This window comes from Apodemus sylvaticus, chromosome 14 (genome assembly GCF_947179515.1).
Source record: "Apodemus sylvaticus chromosome 14, mApoSyl1.1, whole genome shotgun sequence".
NCBI lineage: Eukaryota > Metazoa > Chordata > Mammalia > Rodentia > Muridae > Apodemus > Apodemus sylvaticus.
In genome coordinates, this window is record NC_067485.1 from 46426175 (window position 1) to 46442640 (window position 16466).

A 16466-nucleotide genomic window follows, 5' to 3' on the forward strand; every position below is an offset into this window, starting at 1 on the left:
ACTATGAACATAACTGCTATGCTTTAAAATTGCAAAAAAACGGTGTCTAAAGACTAAGGAAGAAAGAAAGAGGGGCAAGTGTGACGTCTAGACAAGTTCGCTGGAGTTGTCGAGAATCCTAAAGACTTGAGTTTGAGCCCTAAGACCCACATGGTCACAGGACAGAAGTCTTTTACCCATATTGTCTTCGAACCTTTACACAATCACTGTGGTATGGTGCACACTCACTTATACACACACATAATTCACACACACACACACACACACACACACACACAGGATCTGTCTGTGTCATCCTGGCTAGCCTGAAACTTCTGTGTAGACTAGGCTATCTGAAAACTCATAGAGATTTCCCTATTTCTGCTTCCTAATTCTGGGCTAAAAATGTGTTCCATAAAATATAGCACAAAGAAATTAACTTTTAAAATTCACTTTTATTGCCTCCTCCCCTCCCATTTCCATAAAAGTACACGGTGTGTTTTATTATACTTCATAACCAAGATTACCCTAACTTCTGTCACAATCAGGGACTGGAAAGGATCATAACTGGACCACTGTTCCCATAGCTCCTCTGCTCAGAACACCAAGTTTCAAAGTGAAAAGCAGTTACTGAAGCCAAGATGGAGAAGGAAGAACCTAAAGTAACTTCCCCCAAATCCGGACTCAAATCAGAGGGCCCAACACATGCTTCTGAGAACACAGGACAGGCAACAAATGCTCTTAACCACTGAGTCATTTTTCCAGCCCCAAAGATCTTTTCTTGTATGTCCTTCATGGAAATGTGGTTCACTGCTGACTTCCACATTCATGACATACACATTCTCTTACTTTTTCTTCACTCTCCCCACAGTCTCCTGACATAACTCTATCCTTCTTTCTTTCCTCCTTTCCTTTACATTCTTGTCCATGTCCATTTCTACTTGGACAACACAACAAGCTGAGGGCATCTAACTTTGGTTTTGGTCACAGAGAGCAAAAAAAAAAAAAAAAAAGAAGAAGAAAGAAAAGAAATGGTTGCCCAACTGTTAAATACAAACATTGGTAATCATAAAATCCTTTTGACAGGTTTAGCAAATGCTTTAAAAATATAAAGCAAGGTTGAAATAGTACACTAAAAACAGCAACAATCAAAATAAGCAACACAATATCTAATTATGAATTTTTTCTTTATACACACACACACAATTACTCACAAATACAGTTGCAAACACACTGGGCTTCCATCCCTACACTGAGGAAGAAAATCTAATACCAATTTAAAAACAAAGCTCTCTGATGCATAAACACAGGAGCAGGGTTGTACTTAGAAGCCTTTCAAGAAAACCCTGGCTTTGGAACACATGATAAGAGACACAGGCTCAGGCTTGGAACTGATAGCTTCGATAATGAGTTCCTGTGTCTCCCTTTTGCACGGCTGTGTTTGCAAAGGGTGGGCTGCTGTTTCCAGGGTCAATTGCAGTCAGAGGGGGAAAAACCTGTTTTTGAAAGAAGTCTGGGAGGAATTCTGTCTTTGGAGGAAGTGAGTGTGTCCTTCATTCTGCAGCTGAACACCACACAGTTAAATGTTTCAGAAAGTGAGTCAGTCTGTTCACTGGTTTGGTAGCTGAACGGCAGAACATGGAATCATGATGACCTCTGGCATTTATCTTTCCCTGTAATTCTAGAAGCAGCCATATTTTACCAAGAACAAGCCCCAGAGCCCAGGCAAAAAGGCATCCATCTATGTAATCATCCTGTTTAGCCCATAGCCACGAGTCAGTGGTAAACTTAAATAACATGTCATGGAACCCACTGCCAGCTGAGGGATGCTGACGGCGTCACTGCCCTTCTGGCTTGCAGCCCCTCTCATTTATGTGATTCAACTTAGACCGTCTTTTCTCTTCATCTTGAAGTTCATGCAATTCAAAGTCCCTTCTAAAGGAAAAACACTGAGTAATCCAAAATGAGGGCTTCTATCCAGTTCTCAAACTGTAATTACAAAGTTCCAAAAACCACCCAAAAATGTTTTTTAGAGATTTCAGAATGTCTTCTGCCAGTTTAGTTGAGTCACTAAGAGCAAATGCACCAGAATATAACAGATTGTAAGTGGAGTGCCTGTGAGGGCTGGATAACGTAATGACAGTCTGAAGGCTGTGTGTGTGTGTGTGTGTGTGTGTGTGTGTGTGTGTGTGTGTGGTGTGTGCATCTGTGTGGTATGTGTGCATGTATAAGTGTGTGTAACATGTGTGGTCTGTGTGTGTGTGTGTGTGTGTGTGTGTGTGTGTGTGGTGTGCATCTGTGTGGTATATGTGCATGTATAAGTGTGTGTAACATGTGTGGTGTGTGTGTGTGTGTTTCAAATTTTATATGCCATGCTTGATGGATTCAGAAAAGGTAAACAGGGTAGTAGCTCTATTCTACTGCAATCATCCTTCTAGAACCAAGTGCCAGACACACTCTGTAACCAGCATTTCACCCTTGATTGAACCCTGCCTTTGATCTCCAACTATTGAACTGGGAAAAATTCAATGTGCTCATAAAGTAAATATTAATGCTAACAATCTTTGGAATCTCCAGTTAGAAAAACTAAAAAAGTAGGGGTGATGGTAGGTGTGACAGACTAATTCTTGGCTCATGGTTTACATGCTGCAAACAACTTACAAGAAGACCTGTTTCCAACCATCTTCCTCAGGTCTGCTTGAATCTGTGTTCCTAGTGGCTGACTCCAACAAACAGTTATGTTCAAAGGGTGTTTGAGAGTTTCTCTTCATTTAATGAAAAATAGTATGTGGAATGGAGGAAAGGGGTCAGTAATACTTTCAAGTCAGGGTCAATGTCTTCCTTTCCAGAAACTTCTGTATGCATATAAGTTAATGAGTCTCTTATTGCTTCTGGATCCTCAGATGCAGAGTGTAGACTTCCACCCACCAGGTTGTAGCAATATTCTATGTAGACCTGCACTATTTAGAAGTGCCAGGGTGTTTGCTGTGAGATACTGGAAGCAAATCTCTAGTTCTGCCTTTAAACCTGAAAACTACTGTTGTAGAAGACAGAAATATCCTACAGAATATCATGGCTTTACTACCCTAAAAAAAAACAATGAAGCATGGCAGAAAACCACTGTGTTGTAGTTACTGTGGTCCTCTGAATGACAATGGTGCCCATGGGCCATTTGAATGCCTATTCCCCAGCTGATAGAACTCTTTGGGAAGGATGAGGAGGTATGGCCTTCTTGAAGAAAGTATGTAATTGAGTGAGGGCACTGGAGTTTCAAAAGCCTATTCAATTGCCAGTTAGCATCCACATATTCTCAGTCTCTGAGCCTCTCTGTCTCTCCTCGCTTCTTCCTCCCTCCCTCCACCTCTCTCTCTTTTCTCTTGCTTTCTCCCTAGTGTCTATGGATGAGATGTAAGCTCTCAGCTATGGATCCAGTGCAATGCCTGCCTACTTGCTGCCAAGCCCCTATCATGGTGGTCATGGAATCATTCTCTAAAATTGAAATCACCAAATACATTCTATAAGTTCTATAAGTTGTCTTCACCATAGTGTTTTGTCAAAGCAAAAGAAAAATCACTATTTAGGGTGTGAGTACTCTAGCTCCATAGTAAGGATAGAGAAATAGAGTAGAAGTGTTGCATTCCACTCGGCAATGTTGTAATAAGACACAGAACTAAAGTGGTTCAATTATAAACCTACCTAATTTAAATTATATTCACAATAATCTTTACAAACACAGGCCTTGCTGTCATCAGGTGAAATCAACTAATCTGTCTTCAGAGTGAAACCTCCAATGGGGACAAAGTTTTTTTTTTTATTTATGTTGCTCAATCCATCATATACTAAGCTATCAAACAAAAGAAAAAAATCTTCATTCCTATATCCTGCACACTGATCTATAGGAAAATATTGCATATATTTTTCCTATTTTTTCCTAACATAAGTTAGAAAATGTATGTTTAAAATTAGGAACACCTGTACAAGAAGTAAATTCTAAACATTGAGTTGAAGTTGGTTCGCTAGTCGGGTAAGTATATTCTGATATTTTATCTGGCTATAAAAATAGACTTATTAGAAAAAGATCATTTGGAATAAGTAAAGATTGCCTTTATTCAAGTACAAAGATTTTAGTAATTTGCCAAGGAGGTGATGAATCGTGAACTTTATGAAGGAAGATATTTCTTGCTTTTGCACCGCTAGCTAGTCTGGAGATCTCTTGCAGACCAGGCTACTCAGAGCTCCACCAGCCTCTGCCTCCTGAGAACTGAGATGAAAGGCAAGAGCCAGCACAGCCTGATGAAAGTAGACATTTCGACCCTGCTATCTGGTCCGATTTTCTCCTTGGATTTAAGAATAGAAACCAGCATTTATGTCCGTCTATGTGTATTCCAAGCCAATCCTGAATTCTTTTCCTATCCACAATGAATTGGTTTTTTTCATAATTTCTACCATTGACTAACTTATGCTTCCAACACAATCAGTCAGAGTAATAACTGCCCAAACATCTGTGGTCAAGCCCAGCTTCAAATTACCTCAGAGCTTTCATATAGTTTTAGAGTGAAGCTAAAAATCTTACAGCACCCTAAAAGGACCTGAATAGTTGTGGCTTATGCAACACTGTCCAGCCATATTTGGCCCCTTAGCCTTGGCTCTTTCAGCTTGTTCTTTGCAAGTAAATAATCTGGGTCTGTGTTGTTTGAGTGGTTTTACAATTTGATTAAGTTTGGTTTCTTTTATCTAAGACAGGATCTCACTATAGAGACCAGGCTGGCCTCAAAAGCAGGGCAATACTCTTACCAAAGCCTTGCCAGGAGAGCTGACAACCAGCTACTAATCTGAGCCATGTTATTCTTGTCATACCAGAACCCTCTATTTTCTTCAGACTTTCACCTAAATATCACTTGTTGAGGACTTCATTAAGTTCAGGCACATTTGTCTTCTGTGGCACTTACTGCCATTGTCATCAAGTGACTGGGGTGAGTGTCTGTGAGAATCGCTAAGACTGGACCTGTGGAATTGTATTAGCACTTAGCGCAGTGCTGGGAGTGCCTGGGAGCTTGCCATGACTACCAGAACCCTGTGCCTGACAAAGTCTGGAAATAGATAGTCAAGTAGCTAACAAATGCGATGTTAACAAATGTCCTGTTTGTTATAAGGCAAGCAAAGATTCTGCAGCATATGCTTTGCAGAGGAGACCCCTGCATAGTTGCAGAGGAGACCCCTGCATAGGTGTCAGAAGGAAAGAAGAAGCCAGAGAGAAATGCCTGGAATCAGGAAACCCACTAGGGCTAAGCGTCAGGGAAAAGTGGGGTCCGAGAGCCTTTCTCCCCACTCGCACATGCTTGCTAAGAGGCAGGCCTGGAGGAACTACCCAACTCTGCAGGTGTGAACACACTCTGTTCACACCTTACTGAGGTGTAAAGTTTGCTGAGGAAGCAACAATTACTCTTTATCAGAAGAATCCTGATTATTACAGAAACACCTCCCAAATGCTAGAGATTTTCTAACTTCCCTGGGCTTCTGTGTGTTCACATTCAAATCTGTGTCTTTGAGAAGGTTGTTGACCTATCAGTCACAAAGAGCAGGACATGGTGGTTTCAGTCAGGGGGTGGGGCTGACTGGCCCTGCACAAGGGTGAAACACAGGAAAGAGAAATCTGAGATGGAAATGAGAACCGGAAGTTTTGCTCCCCTTTGCTTGTCGGGGAGTGTTGGTGTTCGCTGGATACTGGTTTTATTCTGATGACTTACGACCAGGCAGTGACAATGGAATCTGCACAATAATCTCATAGGACAGGATGCCCTGTCCCTGAGGTCACACAAAGATGTCAGGAATCTGGATCATCCACAGAAAACCAGAGCACTAGGAGAAGGGGACTAGGAGAGCACAGGTGTTCCTCAAAGAGCCCACTTCCTCCCAGAGGCTCCAGAGGCAGCTTTGCAGAGAGCGCCTGCGTGCAGCTCACCACATCTGTGATTACAGGAGAACGGATTTGTCTAATTTATGTGGATGGCTCTCTCTACTTCATATGTAATTGAATTGGTCTTAGCAGAGAGGGGCCAAATACCATTCTGGAAATACGGTACACCCTCAGTTCACCAAAGTATATCACTCATAATGCTTCCTCCAGTGTCTATAGTTTGAAGAAGCCCATCCCTTTCTGCATACTTAATTTAAAAGATCAAGACAATTTTTTCTCATTTCTCTTAAAAAGAAGAAAAATGCCAATAGTACAATCACAGAACTTATCCCAGATGGTCAGATAATCTACAGCAAAGGCATGGAAAAGACTTATAACTCTCCAGTGAGTTAATCGAGGTTACACCTGATGTAAATTCCCCTAATACACCAGTACAAGAAAGTCACTGACACTGCTAATGATGGTGCTATTGTCCTGTGACTCCTGAGGCAATCGGAATCAGGATCACCAGGTCAGCAAAGTCAGGGTATCATCAATACTCAGGAGCCCAGACAGCAGGACAGAGGCATTCCCACAGCTCTAGAAGTAAGCCTAACAAGGCCAGGCTGGGCTTGGTCACTTCTAGTGTGTCAGGCTACACAAATGGTCTCGTAATTTTCCTTGGCCTCACTTCCCCCTAGAAAATGAAGATGCTTATCTCATTAGATTACAATGATAGTGATCAGTGATCACTAAAACCATGAGCACTCCCTCACTACCATTCCTACTCAAAAGAGAAATTCCAGTGAAACAGTGACAAGTGCGTGCACATATGCACACACACACACACACACACACACAAAACCACTCATCTATCCTGCAATTTATATTTCTGAGCCAGAATTTGAACTTGTAAATAGATGCAAGTGCGTGCACATATGCACACAAACACACACACACACACACACACACACAAAACCACTCATCTATCCTGCAATTTATATTTCTGAGCCAGAATTTGAACTTGTAAATAGATGCATCTTACTAATCCGTACAACTTTTCAAACTACACTTCTATAAAATATCCCTTAACCCACTACACTGAAACCCATGTTAATGACCCAATAAGCCAATGAGAACCGTTTTAGAAAAATGGGTTCACATAACATGAGAAAAGTAAGTAGAGGAGGGGTTCCTTCCTGAAGATCTTTGGAAGAAACTCAAGCATCCCTCAGTGGCCTCATGTGTTCCCACATTGGGCCAGGGCTACACAATATTTCCCTTTTAAATTACAGGTGATTGCTGTCAAGGAGAGGAAAACCACCCCATAGTAAGAGAAAGTCAGAAACTAATGTCATATACAGCTTCAAAAATTAGTCACTGGTTACCATGGTGATGCAGATATTACCTAACAATTCACTGGGTTGTAAGTATCAGGAGAATTTTAACTATGCTATTTTAAGAATGGAAAATGGTCTCTATTTTTGGAGAGAACATTACAAGAACCTAGATGCAGACTAACGGTAGCCCAGGTTTGACCCCAAACAGGTCAAGATACACTGTGGTCTCCTGCATTGCATGTCTAGCTCTGTGCCTTACACAGGCACACACAGCTGGAGGAGAAGAGTCGTGACGCATTATTTACAAACACAGGATTAGGACTGGGAAGATGTCTTTTCACTCCTTAAACTCATAGTAAAAGGCTAATCTTTGTGACTATGCACTGAAGAACTGATGGCAGACAGCCGAGGGCAGTCCCTTAGAAACCCAGCAGGAAGAATGTCTTAGGCAAACAAGATTCCCCTCCGAAAATGATAACGGTGCCTCAAAAAATAATGAAAGTCTCCCTACTCTTAGTAGTTTGGATTTTCTGGGTGTATATGACTTTTAACTCAAAAATGCTATTAAATCTCTTGTGATGCTATAAAAATCATTCTAAGTAATGAAAGTGCATATATTCCTAAGGCCAACCTTGTAACTACTTTGGGGCAGAGCGCATCATGTCCTATAAAGGAGACTTGTCTGTCTCTGAAGCACCAACACTCTTCTTTAAGAAATCCCTGGCTATACTATACCAGCATTCCCAGGAAAGTCCCAGAAACATTCCCAGGAAGATCTTAAATTGAAACTTGCAGATAAAAAGCTCACCTGGTCAGTCTGTGACACTGAGCTTTGAAAACCTGCCTTGCGAAAGGTTCTCTATCTCTCTGACTCTCTCTGTAATATGTGTGACCAAGCTTCTGGCACACAACAGGAGGTCAGCAATTGCTAATTTTCCTTTCCCTATCAGAGGACTTTTACATATTTTTTTCTTTCTTTCAGAGTCATGCAAAGTCATCACATATCACCACATTTCAACCAAGCTTATTCAACAGTGTTAGGACGACCCGGAAGAAAGCGAGCTCCTAAGAGCATGGAAGAGTCACTGTCCAGATGATGTCACGTCCCACAATATCTTTTTGTCGTGGTGGTAAGTACATTCAACAAAAAGCAAAATAATGGAGAGAGAATAACAAAACTCCGACAAGCGGAAAGTAAAAAATGAAATATTTGCTGTAGAGGCAGGATGGCTCAGCAGGTAGAGACACTTGTCACCAAGCCTGACAGCTTGAGCTTGGTTCCGACAACACATATGGTACAAAGAGACAGCCGGTTTCCCGAAGGTGCTCTCCCACCGCCATACCCTCACACGCAAATAAAGAAACTGCACTTATTTGTTTGCTTGTTTCTTTGTTTCAAATGTAAAGAAAGCAAATGTGGTTGTTTAAACAAGACTCAAAAACTTACTTGGACTTCACTCTGTTTTTTTCCACTTGAGACAGGGTCTCTCTATGTAATCCTGCCTATCCTGGAACTCTTCATATGAACCAGGCTGGCCTCGAACTCACAGAAGCCCACCTACCTTTGCTTCCCAAGTGCTGGGATTAATAAACTTCACTCTTGAATGTGCTAAACAGTATTTTTTGATACTAAAGGAGTAGGTTTTGCTGTATAGGCCTTATTCTCACAGAGGGTAAGGACACAAAATTTTGACCGGCCCTGAACAGAAGAAGCAGCCATGATTTACCTCCCGTCAGTGTAAGTCTCCAGGTTACGGCCTACCTTTTCTGTGATGTAGAAGTTGGAGCTATCCGCATGCTGCAGAGCGAAATATTCATGGTTGGCAAGAGACCACCTTTAAAAAGAAGTAAATAATCAGAAACTCGAAAGTGGTCATTTCCATTTTAGTAGTTTTGTAGGGTTAACATAAATTAAATCTAGGATTAGATTTGGCCCAGTACAGTACTTGCTACAAGGCAGTTTCCAAGACAACAAGGCACTAGCCTGCCCTCCGTCCTGCTTTTAACATTTCATCTCCAACACCAGAGGTTGGGGTGGGGGTAGCATTAAAAGCAACACTCTTTCCTCTTTTAAAAGACTGAAGCAAAGAGAATAAAAACCAAGAACACAAACACAATTTACATTTTACATCTTAAATTCTTCAATTGTCTCCGAATCCTAAACTCTCATTCAGTATACCTAGCACGGATTGGAACACTCCAATTAAGTATTCCAGGTCTTATGCAATTTATCAGGAATATAACAGAGTCTCCCAGTTCCCCTCTGCTGCTCAAGCATCTGAGGTAGCTTTCCAATGAGTTTTCCCCTTGCACTGTCAGCTCAGGCAGAAAAGCCGGCAAGCCTCACGCCCTGAGAGGCTCCACATCTTCTCTGGCCTAGAAATCCTCTCAGTTGCTTTGGATGGAGTGTGTGCTTAACCCCAGGAACCTTGAGATTGCATCCTGCTGGGAAGGCCAAAAGGAGCACAGCTTCCTGAAATAATGGAACCCTAGCTAGCCTACAGCGCAGGACCCCAGCCCCTCCACTCTCCGCTCTGGAGGACTAAGAAGGAAGAAGGGCAGAATGGGGTGTCATTTGCACACAGGAACTGTGAGTGACTGGGCAGACTGAGCAGTGAGTTAGGAACATATGTATGGTTAGGATTATTTATAGTACTATGAATAATGTTCACCACTCTACTGCAAATACTTTATTTGCCTGTTAAGTACAGACTAGAGGCCTCGGCCAGCTCCAAGTGGCACTTACCCGTCGCAGACTTCCTTTATTATGGCTGACAGTGGTTTTTTCTGCAAAGAAAGAAAAAAGGAAAAGGAAATACGGTTGGTTTCATTTCATTTTTTTTAAACAAACAAACAGGAGAAACTACTAATAAAAATGTTTAACTAAGGAAATTTTACATCTGCTACTCTCAGCTGTCAATGAGTCTCTTTGTCTCAAGGCAACAAACTACTAAGTTTTACTATCAAATTTAAATAATTACTCGTTACCATCATGGTCCTTGTTTCTACACTTAGCACTGTCATCATAGTTAAGTTTGTTGGGTTTTTTTTCCCCAAGGCAGGGTTTCTCTGTGTAGCCCTGGCTGTCCTGGAGCTCACTCTGTAGACTAGGCTGGCCTCCAACTCAGAAATCCACCTGCCTCTGCCTCCCAAGTGCTGGAATTAAAGGCATGTGCCACCACTGCCCAGCTAAGTTTGTCTTATAAATGGGAGTCTGCAAGGTCAAGGTGGACCCAGAGTTCTAAAGCTGTTAATGAATCAGGCATGGTTGAGCTGGGCGGTGGTGGTGCACACCTGTAATCCGAGCACTCTGGGAAGCAGAGGCAGGTGGATTTGAGTTTGAGGCCAGCCTGGTCTACAGACTGAGCTTCAGGGCATCCGGGGCTATACAGAGAAACCCTGTCTCGAAAAAAAACAAATCCAAAAGACAAAAGAAAGAAGAAAGAAAGAAAGAAAGAAAGAAAGAAAGAAAGAAAGAAAGAAAGAAAGAAAGAAAGAAAGAAAGAAAGAAAGAAAGAAAGAAAGAAAGAAAGAAAGAAAGAAAGAAAGAAAGAAAGAAAGAAAGAAAGAAAGAAAGAAAGAAAGAAAAGAAAAAGAATTAGGCAAGGTTTCCCCATAGGTTTTATGCAAATATGCTTCAGTTCATGATCTTTTTTTAAGACTTATTTTTTAATTATGTGTCTATGTGAGTGAGTGTGACTGGGTATGTGTGTGTGTATGTGTGTGTGTCTGTGTGTATATGTCTGTGTGTGTCTGTATGTGTATTTCTGTGTGTCTATGTGTATGCTTGTGTTTGCATTTGTGTGTGTCTCTGTGTGTGTCTCTGTGTGTGTCTCTGTGTGTGTCTCTGTGTGTGTCTCTGTGTGTGTCTCTGTCTCTGTCTCTCTGTCTGTCTGTCTCTCTCTCTCTCTCTCTCTCTCTCTCTCTCTGTGTGTGTGTGTGTGTGTGTGTGTGTGTGTGTGTGTGTGTGTGTGTACAGAGGTGACTGGAGCCCCATGGAACTGGAATTCCAAGTGATTAAGAGCTACCCAGTGCGAGTGCTGGAAATGGACCACAAGTCCTCTCACAGAACAGTAGGAGACTTTAACGACTGAGCTACCTCTCCAAGCCCGGATCCATGGTATTTTTATGAGAACAGTAGCAGATGGAATTTGGACAGATGAACAATTGTCCTCGCAGGTATGTCTAGAGTTCTCACCCTACTGTGGCCCTGGTAAATGCCACCGACTCTGCAGCTTGAGCCGCCGGAGAGAAGCGATCAACAGGTGGCTGGCACAGCTGTGCTCTGGCCCGAACTGGCACAGCTGGGCTCTGCCTCCCCCGCACAGAAGGAAGGCCCTGGGGAGACACAGCAGACACGGCCTGGCCACAGGAAAGGAGGAGTGGCAGGGGTGTGTCAACCAGAACAGCTCCCAGACAAGGGGCAGACATAGGGAACAGTGCACCGCAAGTCACCGAGCAGTTAGCGGACGCCAAAGGCACCCATTAAGAAAGCTAGTGCTCCGGCCCCACTGAAGAGAAATGAGTGAGTAGAAATCACGACTCCAGCCAGCAAGCTCAGACACTGAGCGCACTGTGTCTGCAGCATAAACTGCAATCTTCCGCACATCACTCGCTGATCTGTAAACGAAGGGAGCCTCTACCCACCCATAAAGGCTGTTATGAAAACTAAGTGGTTATAACCGAATAGCAATTATTTCAAAAGAGCAAAAGGAGACTTAAAATGATTAGGTTCTTTGCCCCGCAGTGTTGCTGACGAAGCTCATCCTTGGCCTTGAGCAAGAGGCTGCCTGTCTACAGCTGTGTGCTCCTGTGTCCTCCCCCGGGGTTCAGCAGCACCCCAAAGGGCTGAGCCTCTGTGCAGTACCCCAGAGAACATCACCTCCACACCCCACACTGTGGGCGCAGAGGAGAGTCTGTTTTACCTACAGCTCTGCATAGAGTGGGTGGGAAAATATTTTTCTCTTAGGTTTACCTTTTGTTTTGTTATTTAGGTACCTTTGCATTGATATATGCACTTGTACACATTATGAGGTAGAGCATGGCATGTTAATACATGTTTCACAGTGTATATAAATTGGCTCAGGGTGACAACAACATCTACTGTCTTAGACATAAGACATTCTGCATGCTGGGAATACTTAAAATCATTTTAACTAGCTGTTTCAAATTTTCAGCTATTTATTTTTGAAGTTATTCTACTGTCCTTCAAAACAATAGATAGTGATTATGTTTCCTGTGCTAGAGCATGGCTTAGTGGTATCTCATCACATACCAGGGTTCAATACCCGACACCCACCTAAATTAGTCCCTCCTATTCCACTGTGCCCCTGTGCCATTAACCATCTTTCTTTATACTATGCATGTACCACTTTCTAGCCTCTGGTAAGTGCTATTTAATGCTTAGCTTGAAGATATTCTAGTGTCCTCATATAATTTAAAACTTATATTTGGCTTTTTGAATCTAACTTTTTTCACTTAACAAAATGTCCAGGGGGACCAAGAATTCTTGAGAAATGGCCAGAGTCAGGTATTTTTTTTCCAACCTGAGTTGGTCACCTTTGAGAATAAGAAATGTTAACTGAGGTCTATTGTTAAGTTATACGCTGCACAACTCTTGGGCCTGGGCCTGGGCCTGGGTCAGGGACTCTGCACCGACTGTATCTGTGAACTGGAAAGCAAATGTATGTGTTCTTAAACCAAGTGGCAAGAAACTTTGGAAACAAAATGTTCATGGATACAGCCCTGTGATTTGAGGATGCTGGAGGCAGGAGCAAGAGGATCTCAAACTCAAGATAGGCTTGGGTTACACAGGAAGACGATCTCAAAAATAGAAACAAGGCATACCAACCAAACACCTCTTTCTAATAAGGCAACAACTTTGTATTTCTGGTTGGCAGACCCCTTCAAAATATGGGGGTATAAGGATGAGATCTATCAGATTCCCATACTCCCAAATCTTGTGCCCTCAGAGACAAGACAGGAAACAAGGCCACGCTTCAGTCTTGAATCAAGCGGGAAGTGCGTGGTTGCTGCAATAGGACAAGGTTTCCAAAGCCCCTATTCTTACCGAGCCTACCCTCTAAATCCAGGACTCAGACAATGACTTGGGTTTTAATTCCTATCTGATCCATAGATTCAGAGCAGACATCACTGGGATACTATTCTGTCTGGAACATTCTGAAGTTAGATATATGAAAAGAAGAAAGACCATGAAGGCAAAAAAGCTTACAAACCCGATACGGAAAGATTAAACAAAACCTCTCAGCCAGAGGAAAGGGAAAGGAACAATGGTGAGCTGAGCATTCAACATGCATCTCAGCCAATTAAAATGACTGTTACATAAGGCTGGGGCTGGTGAGCTGAGTATGCATCTCAGCCAATTAAAATGGCTGTTACATAAAGCTAGGGCTGGCCCCATGGCCCACTTTCTGACCCTTCTCCTAGCTGCTCTAATCAAATCGTAATCCAGTGACCTACAGCACTTCACACCTCCCTTTTCCTGTCAGCTTCAGTTGACATTGTTTCTGGCCCTTTGGTGACCTCCTTTCCCCACAGTCCGCGTTATATGCCCTTTCAATAAAGTCCAAAAAAATACCTCCTTCCTCCCTTTACCTTTGGCTTCCCAAGTTCTAGCTTCCCTTGCTTTTCCCGGCCAACCCTCCTAGAGCTCACTGGCTTCAACAATGTCAAGTGCGTATCTCTCTTGCTAAAGGCTCACATTGCACAGTCGGTAAAAACACTGCTTCAGTGTTATAATGGCTTCACTGGGATTCCCTAGCTAGCTCTGCATCTAGGTGAGTGTCCATACGACTCACAGCCTCCCTGGTCTACCCGGTCATGACCCCTCACCATTACTGTGACCCGCAACCTTCTGTGACTCCTTGCAGTGCCTCATCTACTCTGACTCTTTAATCCTCGCTTGGCACCTCACCCAGGAAAACCCTGCGCCCTCATCCCTGTGGCACGTCACCCACTATGGCCCTCCATTATTCTCACTGGAGCACCTCTCCCTCTCCCTCTGTGACCCTTCACCCTCTCTGTGGTACCTTGCCTTCTGTGACCCTTCACCCCTACTGCAGCACCCCACCTTCTGTGACCCTTCACCCTCACTATGGCCCTGTGACCCTTCACCCTCACTTTAGCTGCTATCTTATATGACACCTCACCACGCTGTTACCAGTCTACTATGACTCTGCACCCTCACTGAGGTGTCCCACCCACAGGGACCCTCCGCCCGCCCTCTCAATGGAACCCCACCCGCTGTGACTCCTCACTCTGTCTACACCACCCGCTGTGACTCCTCACTCTGTCTACAGCACAAACCAACCGTCTGCGGGCCTTCAGTTTCACTGTATGGACTGCCAGTCAACTCTGGCGTACTGCTGCTGAGTTCCTACACTCCCTGTCCTCGCCTTTAGCAGGTCTTCCAGGCACATTTCAGAGACGTGTCCTGTTTTCAACGTCCTCTGCTCCTTTCCAGGACACGAACACAAGGCACCACTTCTCATTTTCTCATCGTGTCTTTATCACCATAACCTTTCTCTTTTCAAGTTGTACCTAGCACTGTGTTCTTGGGTATTGCTTCAGTCCCCGGCAAGTGAGGTCTCTACATCTCGTCTTATTATCTAATCACCATGGCAACCATAATTAAACAAAATTCAACTTTTCTCTCAGATTTTACTTCTAACATCTTCGTCGGATTTTTGGTGATCACTATTACCTATGAAGTGTATACATCCCTAAGTTTAAGATGTAAGGCCTTCCAGAGTCTGTTGTCAAGAAATTCTACAAATAACCCTTGCTTCTGAATTTTGTGGATGATTAAATATGCTGGAGTCACATTTTCTCTGTGTCATATGCTGTGTTGAAATGTCCTCTTTCTCTTTGTTCTACCTCTAACAACTGAGATCTTACCAATTATCTATCATCCATGTCAAAGCCACCTTCTCCAAGTACATGTCCCTGATCTCCCAGAAAGACATAATTATTCTCTCTCTTCACCTGGAACAGAAGATGACTCACACCTGAGTACTTTGCATATTGTCATTTCTTCTTGTCCCTTGAGAAAAAGGCATCTTAGTTCATCTGTAACTCCCCCAGTCTTCACCCTCACTGTTAGCACCACAGTATGCACACACTAGTAGAATCTAAAAGAAGACTCAATGTTTCTATCAAATGGAAACCCATAAGATTAATTGTCCTTTAAAAATCAAAACTGGGGCTGAAGAGATAGCTGTCATTAAAAGCACTGTCTGCTCTTTCAGTGGTCCTGAGTTCAATTCCTGGCAACAGCATGGTGGCCCACAATTATTTATAATGGGATCTGATGCCCTCTTCTAGTGTGTCTGAAGACATTGATAGTATACTCATATGCATAAAATAAATAAATAATTCTTTAATAACCAATATTGTGCTCATAGAACATTTGCCTGGGTATACCCTGGGTTCAGTTATAAAATCACTAATCAAATAATTAAGAAATGACTTAAGAAAAAAGAATGTGCCAGGCAGTGGTGGCGCATGCCTCTAATCCCAGCACTTGGGACGCAGAGGCAGGTGGATTTCTGAGTTCGAGGCCAACCTGGTCTACAAAGTGAGTTCCAGGACAGCCAGGGCTACACAGAGAAACCCTTTCTCGATTAAAAAAAAAGAAGAAGAAAAAAGAAAAAGAAAAGAAAAGAAAGAAAAAAGAATGCATAAATAAGTAAAAAGGCAAACTACTATAAAGGAGAGACTGGGAATAATAGACTGGTTTCCCAGTTCTAACAACATATTCTGCTGTTGAGTGGCTCCTAGCAGCTGCTGGCCATAAGCTCACAGATACACAAAAGCTGTCATTACTCTGTACAAATTCAGTCTGAGGAGAAATGCTATGCATGGCTTGGAACCAGCCAGCTGATGAGGATAACTCTGCAGATCATAAAAGAGGCATAGGCCATGATCCAACACCATTAGTAAGTAATACCCAACAAGCAAGCCAAGTTACTCTCCAGTCAGCATAAGATACTCAACTGGGACTTCCGGTTTCCCTCTGTTCCCTGAGCTGATCCTGTGCCACAGTGCTCCATACCCAAATTCCACCAGAAGAGAGCTGTCCTTCCAGGAATACCAACATACCCAAGGTCACAGGTAAGACCACCGTTTTGGTTCAAACTCCCGACACACAAGGGACCCTCCCAGAGCCATCAGGACACAGGAACCAAGGAACGGTCGTGGACAGGATCCTTCTGGTTTCTATCTGCTATGCC

General features: G+C 43.0%; 1 protein-coding gene across 2 annotated transcripts in view; it reads right to left on the reverse strand.

Moving 5' to 3' along the window:
• Nucleotides 1-16466, reverse strand: part of Elmo1 (engulfment and cell motility 1) — a 516925-nt gene that overhangs the window by 389384 nt on the left and 111075 nt on the right. For both annotated transcript variants that reach the window (XM_052156292.1, XM_052156291.1), the window contains exons 3-4: nucleotides 9962-10002; nucleotides 8978-9050 (exon numbers count right to left, since the gene is read on the reverse strand). In XM_052156292.1, the coding sequence (XP_052012252.1) occupies nucleotides 8978-9050; nucleotides 9962-10002 (114 nt within the window). The remainder of the gene's footprint in view (nucleotides 1-8977; nucleotides 9051-9961; nucleotides 10003-16466) is intronic.